Source organism: Erpetoichthys calabaricus, chromosome 9 (genome assembly GCF_900747795.2).
Source record: "Erpetoichthys calabaricus chromosome 9, fErpCal1.3, whole genome shotgun sequence".
In the NCBI taxonomy this organism is placed as follows: Eukaryota; Metazoa; Chordata; class Cladistia; order Polypteriformes; family Polypteridae; genus Erpetoichthys; species Erpetoichthys calabaricus.
Genome location: NC_041402.2, coordinates 193,138,634 through 193,156,935, shown reverse-complemented (window position 1 = coordinate 193,156,935; position 18,302 = coordinate 193,138,634). Strand labels below are relative to the sequence as shown.

The 18,302-nt window shown below is 41.3% G+C and overlaps 1 protein-coding gene across 1 annotated transcript; it reads right to left on the bottom strand.

Annotated features, from left to right (window-relative positions):
• Positions 1 to 1,853: 1,853 nt before the first annotated feature.
• LOC114656992 (uncharacterized) lies at positions 1,854 to 14,653 on the bottom strand. Its single transcript, XM_028808691.2, has 3 exons — positions 13,285 to 14,653; positions 8,791 to 9,956; positions 1,854 to 4,063 (listed from the first exon to the last, which is right to left on the bottom strand). The coding sequence occupies exons 2-3, from the start codon at positions 9,540 to 9,542 to the stop codon at positions 2,932 to 2,934; spliced, it is 1,884 nt and encodes a 627-aa protein (XP_028664524.2). The 5' UTR covers positions 9,543 to 9,956; positions 13,285 to 14,653; the 3' UTR covers positions 1,854 to 2,931.
• Positions 14,654 to 18,302: the final 3,649 nt, after the last annotated feature.

Here is an 18,302-nt window from a genome sequence, read left to right as displayed (position 1 = left end):
TGGTCCGCATTGCCGGCAGTAAGTCGAACCCGTTTCCAGTGAGAGTTGGACTCCGCCAGGGCTGCCCTTTGTCACCGATTCTGTTCATAATTTTTATGGACAGAATTTCTAGGCACAGCCAGGGTGTTGAGGGGGTCCGGTTTGGTGGGCTCAGGATTGGGTCACTGCTTTTTGCAGATGATGTTGTCCTGTTTGCTTCATCAGGCCGTGATCTTCAGCTCTCTCTGGATCGGTTCGCAGCCGAGTGTGAAGCGGCTGGGATGAGAATCAGCACCTCCAAATCCGAGACCATGGTCCTCATCCGGAAAAGGGTGGAGTGCCCTCTCAGGGTTGGTGGCGAGATCCTGCCCCAAGTGGAGGAGTTCAAGTATCTCGGGGTCTTGTTCACGAGTGAGGGAAGAATGGAGCGTGAGATCGACAGGCGGATCGGTGCGGCATCCGCAGTAATGCGGGCGTTGCATCGGTCTGTCGTGGTGAAAAAGGAGCTGAGCCGCAAGGCGAAGCTCTCAATTTACCAGTCGATCTATGTTCCTACCCTCACCTATGGTCATGAGCTATGGGTAGTGACCGAAAGAACGAGATCGCGAATACAAGCGGCTGAAATGAGTTTCCTCCGCAGGGTGTCTGGGCTTTCCCTTAAAGATAGGGTGAGAAGCTCAGTCATCCGGGAGGGGCTCAGAGTAGAGCCGCTGCTCCTCTGCATCGAGAGGAGTCAGATGAGGTGGCTCGGGCATCTGATCAGGATGCCTCCTGGACGCCTCCCTGGTGAGGTGTTCCGGGCACGTCCAACCGGGAGGAGGCCCCGGGGAAGACCCAGGACACGCTGGAGGGACTATGTCTCTCGACTGGCCTGGGAACGCCTTGGGATTCTCCCGGAAGAGCTAGAAGAAGTGGCCGGGGAGAGGGAAGTCTGGGCATCTCTGCTCAAGCTGCTGCCCCCGCGAACCGACCTCGGATAAGCGGGAGACAATGGATGGATGGATGGATGGATGGCACTCAGTGTTTCGCTGCTAATTCAATTTCGTTTGAACCACTTCCTGTGTAGCACCAGTTGGACATTCAAGCCCTTAGAACCAGGAGTGTATCTCCTTTGAAACTAATAAAGCTTAAGCTTAGGGACCCTAAAATCCAAGAAGAGCCCCAGCAGCAACTTTAGTCCATGTTGCTTCAAAATGTTGAGTGTCCTCTGTATGACAAGGGTTTTTTAAAAATAATATTAATAATAGAAGGTACTTCAGTGCAAAAGAAGTGTTAAAACAAAAACTAAAAGTTTATTAACGTATCCAAAAGAAAAAAATTGGTGGTGATCTGTTGAAGAACAACCCCATTGAAGAAGATAACAATGGTCTCCCAGCCCTTGTTGCTGGACGCAAAGGGGCCCCCCATAACAGTTTAAGATTCAGGACCCCACATATGTAAATCCACCATTGATTAGACCTCAGTTTCAGTGCCTATAATGCTTTATCTCCATCTTTTCTACCAATTCTGTTGCCCATGATGAGGACCACAAAACACATGGAAGCCAATACAGGATCCCTCATCTTGATCTGACATTAACTTTTAGTTCCAGTGCTTTTTTTTTTGCTTGATCCCTTTCTAATGGTGTCTTTAGGAGAAGACTGCTTGCAGTTGAGTAGTTAAATGTTAGAAAGTTGAACATCCAACTGGGACTTCTTTAAGCTGTTTTACAGCTATCATCCATTGTGCTACTGATGCTTGTGTGATGTGCCTTCAGAATGCAAATCTCCATATTTGGAGATCATTATTACCATAGCAGGTAGGCTGAATTCTCATTTTCCATTGTAAATACTAGGGGGTTCTCTTGAGAAGTACCAAAACGTAAAATGATAAAATTTCCAAAATAAATTAACATTTATTTACATAAATAATATAAATGGAAGATTACAGGATACTAGAAAACAAGGGATAGAAATAAACAGAACAGACAAAGCTCTACAGCCACTCTAGGTCTAGTCACCTGTCTGTCAAGAAGGGTGGCTTGTCTACTTTCCTACCACAGAATAATTCATTTCAGGCCTTAAGCTGTTAGTCCTGTGCGTACCTTCATATCTTCTACTAGTTCAACACTTTCCTATTTAGTACTTCTGTGAGCAACCCATGGCTAACTTGTGGGACCAAGGTTAGCCACTGGAATTCCCAGGACTGCTTTTCTAGAGGTCCCTCTAGTGGCTCAGATGTCTCTGTGGTCTTAGTCAAAGGGTCAAGTAATGTCCACAGTTCATTTGTTCCTTACAACTGGTAGGAGATTGATAGAAGTTTATTTGTCATCAGGGAGAAAATTTGGCATTGCATCACTTTGAAATAATGACTTCAGCTGCTAACACCTACCAACCTATCCTGCTCTGTTATGTGTAATCTGGAGCTGTCCTTCAATGTAATAATTGTTTCTGGAGTGGCCTTTCCTAAACTCACCCATCAAGATGTATATTGATTTTGGTGAGTTACTAAATGCATTGCAGTGCCCTGTTTTGTCCACTTGTACATCTTATGGACCAACTCTTCTCCTGTATTGTATATAACTGCTGGAACTCCTGGTCTCAACTGGTTCACCCTTCACACTACTCATATACACCCCATAACCATTTCATCTTGTATGTTTACCAACATGAATATGAACCATGATGTTCCTTTTAACCCATTGGAGTCATCATAAATGCCAACACTACCCATTAGTGTTGATGTAACTATTTGCCCAAAATAGTGCCTTTGAGTTCCTTCCCAGAGAACACACATCTGGGAATCTCAGTAAGAGACAGAATCTCCATGGATTGTTTTATCACAGTTTCCTCTTGTGAAGGTTCTCTAAAAGATCATCAGGTCTGCATACTGACTTTGTTAAAAGTGGCTGACAAGTCCTTTTGCCAGAATGTCTTCAACAAGCAAAAAAGGGAAAGATTTTTGTTCAGAAATTTACCTTCTTAGGGTTTTCCTCAGCATGGTGTTGACATTCTCCTTAAGTTTAGATTCATAATTTAATATTCTTGGGTCATATGACACTTTCAAGCTAGCTGTATGATCATTACAATGGAACAACAGTGCATCATCTTTATCAACCTGCTTCATTTCTTCACCGTTCTGTAGTAATTCTGGAATAAACACCTCTTCTACCATTTGTGGGTCTACAATGATCTTCTTAGACCCTTTGCCCCCTTTCTCTCTGTACACATGGTGCAGTATATTCACTCCAGTTATATTCTCCCATTCTGATCCACCTGAAACCTCGTGGTTGGTGGTATGGTAAAACATGTAACTGGTAAATGCGAAAATCCTAGGCCTGGAGTTTTCACTTCTGAGGGACTTGAGAAGATCCCCCCAGGTTTCATGCTTGTATGGAAGAAGAATTTCCCCAAGGTCGCTGAGAACCAGGTACCTGCTGGTGTACATGTTTCTGTAAATGCAATCATGAAGTGCTGTATTCTGGCCGTGATTAAATATCTCAGAAGATTTTAAGTAGGAATCCACAGTCCAGTTGAAGACCACCAAGAAGCCCTCCGTGGTATAGAAATCCAGCACCTTTTGAACCATGGAAGAGCAGTTAGTTTTGTATATGAAGACCTTGTCGGCCCCCAGCAGGTGGTACATCTCAATGGACTGGACAAGCTGCAGGACATTATCATAATTACCGGCCATTGTTGAAATACACACCGTAAAGTCCCTTTGCGGTTGGGCAGGTTGGGCAGCTTTGGAAGTATGAACATACAAATATCCATCAGTCGAGCTTCTTAAATCACTTGTACTCACAGCAACTCGGATCAAAGCAGCAGATCCACATGGGTTCTTGCAGAGGAAATCAGCAGTACCATAAGGGAAGCCATTGTGATCCTTGTAGAGATGAACATGAACATCACGATGGTAAATGACACTCTCACACTCAATGTGACAGTGAAGTTTCTCCTGCTGGTTTTCAAATTGATCCCGCTTTACAATTCCAATAATATGGATCACATCCAAAGGCTGCCCCTTTATTATCCTATTGTCATAAAATGCTGAAATAATAAAGATATTTGTACTGCCCACAGGTGTGACCACTAGAGGGTAAGATCTGTGTATAAAATGGAGAGACTTTAGTAAGGTAAGACAATGATATGTTAAACAAGAACACATCCTAATAGTATCGTTACAGTTCCTAAAACAGCTAATAGCCACAAGAGAACCAACTTTTACTAGAAATGGAGATCTTCTTGTCATAAAATCTGGCACTTGGATCACTGAGAATTAAAAAGCTTTGCCAAACTATCTTTAGAAAGTTTTCTCCTCAGCTTGAGCATTTATCACTGATATGGAAGTCGCTCAAGACCATCCTCCCTGAGACGTCAGAGGAGAGATGCAAACTCTGACCAATGCATGAGATCGACATCCTGATAGAATTCCTCTGAAAATTGGGAGGTTATTTCCACTGTACACGTTTTAAATGATCAAATCAGTCAGTCCTGTCATCACTTTCATTCTAAAGGTCTGTTTCTCTTGGGTATAGAACTCATAAAAAGGACCCTCTTGGTGATGGGAGCAGTACTGTTAGCATCCTTAAATGCAGAATAACGGCAAGGAGGCCAGAGAATTCAAACTGAAATATTTTTATTAAGGCAAAATAAACAAAGAGGACCAAATTAATGGGAGAAAACAACAGAACAGAATAAAAATCTGTCAAACATATAGCCTCTCCTGGGTCTTCTTTACAGAATCTGAACCCCTTCTAACTCATGGAGTTGCTTGTCCCACTGCCCACTTCTAGATCTCTCCAAGAACTCCCTGCTATGAAGGGATTATTACAGAGTCAAGAAAAAATCCTGAATATTGAGAAGTCCATTAAGGAAAATCTACTTGTAAGTTGTAGCTGGAGATGGGCTAGTGATTGTGAACTGGAAGGACAGGAAACCGGGGGATAAAAGCAAGAATGAAAATGGTAGTCCAAAGCTAGAAAATACTATAACTAGCTTGAGTTCAACACCCTAATTAAAGCTAACATAAGTTTTGAATTTATTGAATGAACCCAAAACTGGGCAGCATGGTGGCGCAGTGTTAGCGCTGCTGCCTCGCAGTAAGGAGGCAGTAAACTCCCTGCATGGAGTTTTCCATGTTTTCCCCGTGTCTGCGTGGGTTTCCTCCGGGTGCTCTGGTTTCCTCCCACAGTCCAAAGACATGCAGGTTAGGTGGATTGGCGATTCTAAATTGGCCCTAGTGTGTGCTTGGTGCGTGTTTGTGTGTGTCCTGTGGTGGGCTGGCACCCTGCCGAGGGTTTGTTTCCTGCCTTGCGCCCTGTGTTGGCTGGGATTGGCTCCAATGGACCCCAATGACCCTGTAGTTCGGATATAGCGGGTTGATGAATGACTGACTGAACTCAAAGCCGGGATAACCAGTAATACCATACTACCATCTTATATAGCCTCAGAAAAATGACATCACACTTTATGATGAAGCCCAATCACATTACTGGAAACAGATGCTGCTGGTGTTATCCAATTACACTGTGGCCTTCTGGAAATACCACAGAATGATGGTAACCACAGGATAAAACATACTTATACAGTGTAACAGTAGCCTTACTTGCAAAATGAAAAAAATTAATAAACAATTGAAAAAACACAAGCAAAACTTCCAAAAACCTCATCAATTCATTTAGAACAATTTATATGAGAAAAACAAGTGAGTTTCAATTTGTGTACAGTTTCCATTAAAATTTCACAATTGCAAAATGCAAAACTGATTAAAAGAGCTTTTTTGGAGGTTTTAAAGGTTCTTTTAGGCCCCTACAGCCTCGTTCACACTTGTGTTGTTTAATGCAGCTGCATAATACATGTCAACAGCCATCGACCTTTATGGATCCCAGCAAAAGAGGTTCAGGGTACACAATCTCCACGTTTCTTTTCTGTTTCTGATTCATCTTAAGAATTGTGGTCATCAAGATTATCATCATAATTTGAAATGAGTCCGGTGATTTTTTTTTAAACTAGAGATCTTTATTTAAATACTAAATGACAGGGAGATGCCAGTGATGAACAAACCCTGCTGAATTTTGCTTCACCATGAGTTCAGTAAAATCACAAAAATGTTTGAGAACTTCTCCAAACTCACCGAAATACATTGAAGTTAATGAGCACGGTGGAATCAAACTAGTTTTGAGTTGATTTTCATGGTGTATTGGTCTTTTAAGTGTCCTTGAGATCTAGGAATATGTCGCCAAGTATTTTTGAACGTTTATGGTAGCTAAAAATGTAACTTGAGCTGTGAAGGAGCAGTGCTCGCCACAGATCAACAAAAGGTGCAGATGGAAAAATAACCACACACAAAATACAACAGATGGCCAGACGCTAGCAGTAATAAGAAATTACAGTCGACCCTTGATATACGACCGGCCTGACATGCGAACAACTTGCTTTACGACCAAAATTTTTGTTTTGAATTACGACCAACATCTTGCGTTACGACCCGAATGCGGTCACGCAATTGTAAACAAACAGCCGAGAGCGTTTGTAAGTGTCAGTCGGAGCCCAGATACATGTGTTTGTGGACATAATTTCGGTCAGTGTAGTGATTTATATAATTTATTTCGATAATTGCTAAGGAAGGAAGCGAAGGTAACGAAGGTAAAGAAAGCAATCACAATCGAAACGAAGAAGGAAATTGTGTGGAAATATGAGAGTGGCGTTCGTGTGACCGATCTCGCTAATATGTACAGCATGTTGAAATCCACTATCTTGACAATTTTACAAAGAAAAAATTTGTATAAGGAAACTCCTTCCAAACAATAACCACCTTTCATTTAATTCTCTTCCTCCTTCCTTCCTGCAAGCCAAAGATGTCAACTTAAATGGTGAGTACAGTGTGAAATTGTTGCTTCTGGTAGGCTAGGCACTTTTTATAATTTTTTGGTTAGTACATTAGAAAAAGTATTGGTGTTTGTGGTAAATTATGCATATTATACAACCTTTTTCTATTAAAAAAAGTTAAGTAAGTGTTGCTGTGGGCGGTTCGGAACACATTAAGGGCATTTCCATTATTTCTTATGGGAAAAATAGTCTTGACCTACAACCAACTTGAGTTGCAACCAGCCCTCGCGAACGAATTGAGTTCGTAAGTCAAGGGTCCACTGTATATATTGTTCTTCTCTCTCTTGTTAAATTAACCCTAGCCTGAATGAATCTATTAATTTTTTACATTTTAAATTTCTCATTTAAAGATTTACCAATGTTGTTTCTTGTCCTAGAGTGTGTATATAAACACAGGGAACTCCAGTCTCTGTATTACATCTTGCCTGAAGAAGGGGCCTGAGTTGCCTCGAAAGCTTGCATATTGTAATCTTTTTAGTTAGCCAATAAAAGGTGTCATTTTGCTTGGCTTTTCTCTTTATTCCATCAAAAAGATAGCAATACCTTGTAAATAGTTATAAAGAAATTGTTCTTCTTATTACTATTTCACGGATCTCATGTGATTCTGGTAGAGGTCAGGCTCCTTTAAGCATTGTTTTCACTAGGCACCATCGCACATTCAGCCTGCAACCCCTTCTCTTATATGGCACCGGTGTGCGGTATCTGGGACTTGAAGATCGGTTTGTGTTAACTCCACACAGGCACTTTATTATTTGGGGTTTAGAGTACTGGCATAATAATGTATGGGTGCCAGCAAATGCTCTCACACTCAGAGAGCCTATGATGGAAGGGAGCAATGTTATATACTAGTGAGGACTGTCTCTGTCACTACCCAATCTGCACTACATAGTGAGGAGCATAACACACTTAATCCAGCAGTAATGAGGTACAATTAATGTATACAGAACAATAAAGCATTTTCAGAATATTTCCTTATGGTCAGGTAGTGTACCCCTGTAAATGAAATACTGCAAGGCTTGCTTTTGTTCTATATGCATGTAAGGTTAAAATCAGGCTGGAGTAGTGGCATCGTGCACAAATAAAGCAGATTGGGCAATGAAATAAAATGTGCCCAAAAGACATATGCTTAAAGTATGCATGCTTGAAAGTTTGGTGCATGGCTGCTACAGCTCTGTCATGTCACATTGGCCTCACAAAGCACCATGGGGCTCTGGGACAAACAATGTTCATCTAAGCCAGCCGCACAGTGAATTTCCAGGAAAAAAATTTGGTAGACAGGGTTACCGGCAAATATGGCAGATTGGCTACAAGAAATACTTTGCCACATCTCATTGATCAACACTAGCAGACACCTCTTCTGCCTCACAAGGCTCTTGTTTATGATTCTTCCAACTTAGGGGTTGGCCTGGTTTTCAACCCTAGTATTAGGGTCACTTCCAGTTTAGCTTCAAAATCACTTCTGGGTTCAAGCCCAGCTCCATAGATGCAACAGAGTTATCAGGGAAGCTGCCTTTTGCCCCTGGAGTCCTCCATATATCTTAAAGGATTAGATGTAGGAAACAATTCCCTAAATGACTGCTCTTGTGGAGGGCAACTCTAAATTATTAGCTGAAGATCTCTCAGACCAAGAGACGTATTGCCTGCTCCTGATCCAGCTGCCACTTCTTCACTTCTATGTACTGTAGTTGTCCTTGCCTACTGCTCCAGCACCACTATGAGACATACTGCTCCTCTTTGGTGCTCTACCTTCTTCTCTGGTAGGACTGCTTCTCTGCTTTCACTGCTTGTACAACACAGTACTACATAAGACTACTGTACATCTAGTTCTTCAGCCTAAGAAAGTAAAGATGTACAGTATATGCAGCCAGTAATCCCCTGACCAGGCACATGCTCAATATGTCCCTCTAGAACAAATCATCTTAACTTTTAACGGCGGTCTTACCTTCTTAGAGTTTTGCTCAAAACTTGATTCACGTTTATTCTGAGCTGAGCATCATAACGGGTGATCCGTCTGTCATTCAACGGTTCTGAGATTACTTTGTGTTCTTTACAATGGAACAATAGGGCGTCATGTTCGTCAACCTCTTTCTCACTTCCAAAATGTTCCATTAGGTAATGAACCGAGGCTTTATAGGCAATTCTGGGATCCACAATCATCTTTTTTGGGTCATAGCTTTCAAGTTCTGTTTCCCTGTTGACAAATTGCAAAATATTGACTCCAGGAATATCATTCCATTGCAGGGTGCCAGAGTCTTTGCCATATGTATCGGTGGGAAATATACGGTTTGTGAACCTAAAAATGTTGGCACTAGGTGTTGCTTTCCTTAGAGATTCTATCAGGTCTCTCCAGTTGTCATGTTTGTAGGGTACGATGATCTCATCATGGTCAATAAGAACCAAGTAACTGCTGGAGTGCATGTTCCTGTACAAACAGTCATTTAGTGCTGGAATCTGGCCGTGATAGTGCAAGTCCGCCTGGTGCAAAGCATACCTCCAGCTTGAAGAAGGGTTGAGATACAAATTCACTGTCCATTCAAACACTTGGACAAACCCTTCTTTTGCATAGTAGTCCAGCACCTCCTGTACCTGGTCAGAGCAGCTCGTTTTATAAATGACCACTTTGCCTGCCCCCAGAAGTCTGTACATCTCCAGGGTTTGGGTGAGTTGCAGGACGTTACCAAAGTTAGCAAACATTGTAGAAATGCACACAGTGAAGTCATGCTGAGGCTTGGGGGGGTCGAGATTCTTTAGTGTTCTGAATTTTCAAAGTGACCCCCGGGGATCTGCTTTCACTGCTTGACGATACTGTCACATTGATTAGGATGGCAGATCCACAGGGGTTTCTGCAGATTAGACTCGCTGTGCCATAGGGAAAGTCAAAATGGTCGATATGAATTTCAGTCTGTACGGGCTCCACGTAAATGCCACTCGGACACAGCACATGGCAGTAAAGCCTCCCACCTTGGTTTTCATAGTAATCTCTCTTCACAATCCCAATGATTCGAATGAGGTCTTCCTGATGTCTGTCATCATAAAACGCCGAAAGAACAAAGGCTTGAGCATCTCTGATTGGAGTGACCAGTGTAGGGGTCTTCTCTGCATGAAACACTAAAACACACATTAGAGCATGAACACATATGGGAATTTGTTACTTTGACAGCTGAAGGGACAGGAACATCTTGTGCATTCATTTAATGCAAGGCCATGATTCTTTAAAAAGAAGGGACAAGAGAACTGTGTGAGAGTTTTAAACTTGAATCAAAGAAATAAAAATAAACAGTGGATTCAGAAAGTATTCCAACCTCTTCACTTTCTGCACACTTTACTGTGCCGTAGATTTAATTTTAAAAGGAATTTTTCCCCCTTTATTTCCCATCATTCTCCACTCAATAACCCATAATAGTATTAAAGCAAAATCATGTTTTCAGAAAGGGTGTTACAGTAAATGTATAAAAAATGAAAATCTGAAATCTCTCATTCACAGAAGTATTCACACCCTTAATTCAGCATTTTGTAGAAGGCCCTTTGGCAAGAGTTCCAGCTCAGAGTCTTCTTGGGTGAGTCTCTACTAAATTGGGTTTATCCCATTATTTCTGGCAGAACTTCTCAAGTTCCATGATATTGAATCTCAAGCATTTGTTAACTGCCATCTTCAGGTCTCTCCATGGGGTTTAAGTTTGGGCTTTGGCTGGGAACTTATGGACTGTCAGAGACGTACCCTGAAGCTACCGCAGCATTGTCTTGACTGTATGACTCGGGTTATTGTCAGGTTGAAAGATGAACCATCACCCCAGTCTGAGATCATATACACTTTGATGCAGGTTTTCTTTGAGTACCCATCTGTATTTGGCTGCATTAATCCTCCTCTCAATTCTGACCAATCTCCCTGTCTCTGTGTTAAGAAGCAACCTCACAACATAATACAGCCACCACCATGCATCACCATAGGGATGGTATAAGGCAGGTGATGGGTAGCGCCTGGTCTTATCCAGACAAGGTGCTTGGAGTTCTGCCCAATGAGTTAAAATTTTCATTTCCCAACCAGAGAATTTTTTCTCCCTCATGTTCTTTAAGTCATTTAAATACCATTTGGGAAACTCCAGGCAAGGTGTAATATTAATGGAGATGCTCATCCTTCCAACAGGTTCTCTCATCTCAGCAGAGAGGGTCTGTTAGAGAGACCATTTGGTTCTTCGTTACCTCAATGACCAAGACCCCTCTTTCCCAGAGTGGAAGGGGTAACAGAGCATTCATCTTAAATAAATAGCATAAAGGGTTAATAAATGTTGGAAATCTGATAAGGGGGGCATATTTAGTATACACACATATATTAAACAGATTAAGAATAGAATTGCAGTAGGAAACTGGTCCTTACAGTTTTAGTGGGACTTTAAGAAGTCCCAAAGTGGGAAGTGCGGAAGAATAATTTTAGGGTAGCAGAGCATTCATCTTAAAGAAATAGTATAAAGGGTTAATAAATATTGGAAATCAGATAATGGTCAAGTGAACAACAAAATCTACCGAAAGATGACTGAGAGATGACTAAGAAGTCAGCAGATGTCCTGTAAACAACCAGAATGGACAGTTGTTATATGCACAGAAATTTCAAGGGTAAGTTGCTCAACTCAAGGGTATAAAGAAGAACCAGAATATAATATAATGGACTTTTATTTTATATAGGTAATTTGAGTGTAAACCAATGAACCAACCAGAGTAAAATGTATGCATTGATTGATACTGTATGTAAATTCAACAGTTTATAAAATGAACCTCTATTCTTTTGGTTTGATTGGCAGGAGCAAAAGGGGATCCAAAGCCATGTTCTCTTCAATCCTCTATCTTCCAAAGAAAAATCCCCATTCTTCCAACTTTCTCTCCACTTCATCCTTTCTTTTGCTACACAACACCATGTCATCAGCAAAAATCCTGGACCAGGGGCATTGGCCTTTTTTCAAATGAGCCAACAATCCATAACCAGATCTAAGAGGTAAGGGCTTGAAGAAGATCCCTGGTACAGACCAAATAGGATCTTATCTGTTATCCCAATCCTGCTTTTAAGCACAGTCCTCACTCCCTCATACATATCCTGGACAATCCTCACACATTTCTCTGGTCCTCCTTTCTCCCTTTTCTACATCCAGGCCTCTTGGTATGGCACCCTATCATAAGCTTTCTCCAAATTAATGAACACCACTTGCTGACCTTTCTGTTTTGCTCAATGCTTCTCTATGAGCTGTCTCAATGCAAAGACTGCATCATTATTTGGCATAAAATAAAGCAATTCCTCCCCTATGGTGGTCTCTTCCCTAAGCCTTCTCTCTATAACCCTTTCCTAATGAAGTGACCTGATAGCAGTTTTGTGGCAGAACACAAGATTTGAATGAGTTCAAAAGAAGCCATGTGTGTGCCGCCAAGTGAAACAGAATAATGGAAGACCAAAACAAGAACATAGAATATGAATTCAAACCAGGCTGGGGAACTTGCAATGGTACAGTGCATTGTTGCACCCACCACACGATGAAACAGCTTAGGATCCCAGATGGCAATCCCCCAGGCATATATGTGGTCCAGTCTCACTCTCAGGAAATGACCATCTATCTGCCAGATGTTACGTGGGCATCCCCTTAGCCTGGTCAAGCCGCTCGGGTCCTCAACAATGACAATCCTGCAAGTCAGATCACCCTCGGGGGGTTGCCCCACATGGCCGTAGTGCCATAACTGACACGCCCTCAAAATGCAGGTAATGTGCCTCATTTGGGACTCCATGAGCAACCACTCATCTGACACAAAATCAAACCAGTGGTGCCCAATGATTCTCTGAAGAGATGCAGTATCGAAGGAGTCCAGTCTTCAGAGACCATTAATTAGGGACAGATCAAGATTAAACATAAATGGTCTAGAGCTGAGAAGACTCCATAGTGACTTAATCCAGGTCTTCAAAATTATCAAAGACCTTGATTAAAAAGACCCAGAAGAATTCTTTCAAACTAAAAGGTCATTCACATACTTGGGGACACCAGTGGAAATTAAGGGGAAGAGCATCTGGGACTGAAGCCAGAGAGCACTTTACGCAAAGAGTTGTGGAAGTCTACTGGGGCGTGCAGTTGAAGTAGAAATCCCGACAACCTTTAAGAAGAATCTGGATGAGATATTGTGACAATTTAGCTATTAGTTAAACAAACAAACCTGATGGACTGGTTACGTTTCTTACATTCTTATGTTCTAAACAAACTGAAAGCAACCAAAAGGCTAAATGCCAATACATGAACAGGAGACTATCAAAACGATCTTCAAACCGAGTTATCCACAGACTTGGATGTTGCTCATAGTAAGTCATCATCATTTACACCAATAGTGTGATGACATAACACATCGTGACTTCTGATCAGCTCAGAATAACAATGGGTATGGCTACTAATGACATGGAAAGTCTTACCTTTCCCTGGAATTCTTGCTGAAATAAACATCACTTGCTCTTGGAGAGGCCCCTCGTTGAGACACTGAGCCAGTCTAGAAGTCCATTCATATGTGGCAGGCTCAGCAGCCAGGTTAACATAAGCAAACAAGGTGTCTGTCCCCTGCGGTGAATGGTCCTTCTGATCTTGTGTCACATACTTCTCACAGTCCTTCAGATTAAGTTTACTGAAATTGAAGTTCTCCTTTCTGAAGAACTGCTGCAGCCCCCACCAGGCACTGCTGAAAAGGCCAATTGGCTCTGTCACAGAGAGAGCAAGACTCCTGGTGTTATGCATGTTTCTATAAAAGCAGTCACTCCAGGCCTCGACCTGAACATCTCTTTGGAAGTCCTTGCCATTCAACTGGGTAAAAATGAAGCCAACTCTCCAGTGGATGACTTTCACATATCCCTTGTGGTTGAGTTCAGCCAGCACATCTCGTGTCTCTTTGGACATTTCACTTACATACAGAAAGATCTTTTCAGCCCCCAAGCGTTGGAACATCTCAATGTACTGAATAAGAAGTGCACCATCGTAATTACTAAATGCAGAAATGCATGCAGTGAAGTCCTGCTGAGGACGGCTTTTATCGATAGTTGTAATTGCCGCAGGGAGCTCTGAGGCCACCCTCTGACCATGTGCCCACGCAGTCACACGAGTCAAAATCGCTGCTGACCCACATGGATTTTGACAATAAAGGTCAGTTAGCCTGTAGGGGAGGATGTAATTTACAAAGCGAATTTCAGCCTGTGCGTCCATGGAGAACAATATCCGTTTACAACCAATATGACAGCGGTACTCTTCTTGACCATCCAGTTTAGTGATGGCAATAATGTGAATTACATCCTCAGAGAGTTTCAGTGGTGGAGTTATATTCCCGTTAAAGTAAGTCAACACAATTAGACTGCTGGAGACCTCAGTATGAGTGACCGGAGGATACCAGTGATGATAGAAGTGTTCAAAATAAGGCTTTAGCACTGTAGACTGTTTGTAAGAATAGAAAATCACACAAAACAAAACAAATGCACAGAGCCGCTGTCTCATGGACATATTTGAGTTTGGAAGTTTGTTAATAAGGAAAAAAATGACACCTGAAAAGGGAAAAAAACAAGAAGATGAGGTGAGTAACACAGCAGAGTGACTTGGTGCACATGGCAGATAACAAAGTACAGAGCTTTAGAGATGCTGGTAAGTAACAATGGATGTTACCACCTAGTTGTCATCTGAAACCTGCAAACAAGTCCTCTTTGAAAATACATTTTTTAATGCAGGAGTTGGCAACCTTTCAGCGTTGTCGTGCCAAACCTATGTTACAATGTTATTCCGCTTGCCGACATAATTCTACCAATTTTGTTAGATATAGTATGAAAATTGGTCCGGTTATAATGGGCATACTTTTGTAGCCCATTACAACCAGATTTTATACCCCTGGTCATTCAATATTTTAAAAAACATCAAATAATATGTGAAAAGAGTGTTTTGTCAAATTTTATTTTTCAATACATTTATTAAAAATTGTATTATAAATTATACATTACAATTTTTTTCAATACAAAATACATAGTTTGAATAAGAAAAAATGATCAAGAATTCTAATATGATTGATCATTCTTTACCATTAATCAGAGCTTTTAACCCATTATTGTGAAGCAATTGTATAACTACATTCAGTGGCTTTATTTTTGGTTCCAATTGTTTGACTATAATAAGGAGTTTGGCTCTTAAAGCCAGAAACAGCCCTTTTTGTAGCTTCACTTTTCTCATCACAGTTTTTAAACGTGGACTGATGTTTAGTTTGATAATGCCTTTGTACACTTGACGTACGACACACGACACTTTCACAGCATAACCCACACACAGCACAATCCTTTTTTTGTACAAATTCCTATTCATTTATCTAAGAGTCTTGAAAAGAACAAACTTCAAGTTTTTGACTTTTATGAGTCATTTCAGGGCAGTATATTACTTAATAATAAGAAGAAGTTTGTTTTAACGTAGAACAGTGTGCACTGAACACATGGTTTCCATTAACATGTGAGTCACATTCGCAAAACGTAGGTGACGGCACAAACACGTGCGCTGTATTAAAATATAATTTTTTACTATATTTCAATTCAATCAGAGTGCCACGCTTGCCACATTTGCTATAGGTTGCAGACCCCTGTTTTAATGCATTACCAAAGTTACTGAATTAGCATAATGTACATTACTTAGGCCTGAAATGATGACTGAACTTTGGTGACAGTTGGTCTCTCAAAAACACATTTTGATTTGATTTGATATACTTTAATAATCCCCATGGGAGAAATTGTCTTTTTGCATAACAGATTGTGGATATAATGGAATGCGTTCATAAATAAGAATCCTCATCATCCATTTTAAAAATTAACCAGCCTTGGGAATTTCAAACATCCTAAACTGACATTTTCAGAGACACTTAATCTGAATCAGATTTACCGGGGCCTAAACGCTAAACCTGAAGCATTGGGGACAATCCAGGAAACGGCTCTGGATAGTCCTGATCCATCACAGGACACACATGCATGAGCACACATGCTAGTTACAATTTTAGAGTCGCCAATTCACCTAACCCATGTCTTTGGGAATGTAGAAGAAAAGCAAGAGGGTTGAAAAGAAATCCTCACCGACATAAGGAAAGCATGAAAACATCAGAACAATTGTGATGGGAAAAGGATCATTCAGTCCAGTCCTATTCACCTGGATTCTCCAAAATAACATTGAATCGAGATTTGAAGAACCCCTAAGGTCCTGCTCTCTTGCTTCATTCACATGCTTTCAAACAAATGATAAATCTGATTACCAATTTGGAATTACAAGTTCAGACAAAACAGAGCTACCCAAATTGTCCAAGCTACCTAATTTGACCTTTCAGCTTAGTCAACTGTTTGCAATAAAACATATAATCCAGTCAGTCCAAAATGCCATTTTTTGAAGCAAAGTGAAACACATTTAACACATGTACTTTGCTCTTTATTTCCACTAAGAATGTTGTTTATCTTTAAATAAATTGCTTTGCAGACCGTGTAATAAATCAGCAGTGACCTTGTGTGTGTCTGAACAGTCTGACCAGAAAACCACATAAACGTACTGAAGAGAGAAGGTGAAATGTCACAGCTCGAAACTCCAATCACTCTGAGAGCATGTGAATGCAGCATCTACCACTGTACAGTTATAGATAGATAGATAGATAGATAGATAGATAGATAGATAGATAGATAGATAGATAGATAGATAGATAGATAGATAGATAGATAGATAGATAGATAGATAGATAGATAGATAGATAGATAGATAGATAGATAGATAGATAGATAGATAGATAGATAGATAGATAGATAGATACTTTATTAATCCCCAAGGGGAAATTCACAATTAGTTGTGTTAGTAAATTAAAGGAGTGGATGGATGAGAACTACTTGTCTTTAAACACTAATAAAGCAGAGATGTTAATTGTTGGAGGGAATGACGCTGATCGCAACAATATTTTGTAATCATTTAACTCGGTTGGAATCACCATTAATTTTATTGAATCAGCCTGCAATCTAGGAGTTATCTTTGACTCTAGCATGTTATTTAAAGTGCCAGGGGGCGCCCCGATGCCTTGGGAGCCCTGGACCTCAGTACTTCTGCCACACCAACAGAGATTCTGCTACACAAGGGTGTGGCTACAGAAGCCCTTAGGATGCACCTGGAGCCCATCCAGGGTGTATAAAAGGGGCCGCCTCCCTCCAGGCAGGGGCAAGAGTCGGGTGGAAGTGGAGAAAGCTTGGTGGAGAGGAGTGGAGACGGACCAGAGACTGAGAGAAGGCATTGTGCGTGTGGCCAAGGACTTGAGGGGTGATTGGTGCTGCGGCACTGGGTTTGTGCTCACGATAAGTGTAAATAGTAGTTGTGAATAAACGTGTGTGGTTTAAACATCATGCCTACCTGTCTGTGTCCGGGCTATTCCCCGCGCTGCTTATGATTCCAAGAATTAATAAAATATAAGTGGGAGGTCGAGCTTTTAGTTACAGGACCCCCTAAACTGTGGACTGGTCTGCCTGCTAATATTAGATATGCCCCTTCGGTCTCAGCTTTCAAATCCCAGTTGATGACTCACTACTTCAGTTTAGCACACCCTGACTAGAGCTGCTGATTAACTGTACAGACTGCATCTCTGTTGTTAGTCATTAGCACTAAAAGATAAGTAACATAATAGTTAGAATTGGATACTAACCTTCACCTATTCTGTTTCTCTTCTCGGTACTCAAATGTGGCACTTGGTGCCACGGCCCACCTGTCAAGTTGTTTTGTCTGCCTAAGGTAAAGTCATATCTGATGGAGGATCACAGGAATCATGGGAATTAGGGGTCCTTTCATTGGATTGGCTGGCCCAGCGCTGTTTCAGCCATGGAATGGCCAAATGGGGGAGGCAGCTTGATGGATGAGGTCTCCAGGACTCTAAATATATCCAAATCTTCTTATATGATATCATCTACTGTTAAATTCTGCTCCGTACTTCTAAAATTTTTACTTTTTTTACTGTATTGAGGATTTGTTCTGTTCTGTGTATTGTATTGTATTGAATTGACCCCCTTCTTTTTGACACCCACTGCACGCCCAACCTACCTGGAAAGGGGTCTCTCTTTGAACTGCCTTTCCCAAGGTTTCTCCCATTTTTCCCTACAAGGTTTTTTTGGGAGTTTTTCCCTGTCTTCTTAGAGAGTCAAGTCTGGGGGGCTGTCAAGAGGCAGGGTCTGTTAAAGCCCATTGTGGCACTTCTTGTGTGATTTTGGGCTATACAAAAATAAACTGTATTGTATTGTATTGTACTATCAGAGGAACGGAGGTTGAAGTAGTTGAGGACTATAGGTACCGGGGAGTACACATTGACAGTAAACTTGACTGGTCCAAGAACACAGACACTGTGCTCAAGAAAGGGAATAGCCAGCTCTACCTAATGAGGAGTTGTTTAATGTATGCAGGAAAATGCTGACAA

Bases quoted from the DNA above. Each gene is read 5' to 3' on its own strand.
- LOC114656992 (XM_028808691.2), bottom strand. From the start codon at position 9,542: ATGTTTGCTAACTTTGGTAACGTCCTGCAACTCACCCAAACCCTGGAG. The intron at 4,064-8,790 runs GTAAGACCGCCG...TTTTATACACAG, and splicing joins TTGAGCAAAACTCTAAGAAG to ATCTTACCCTCTAGTGGTCA.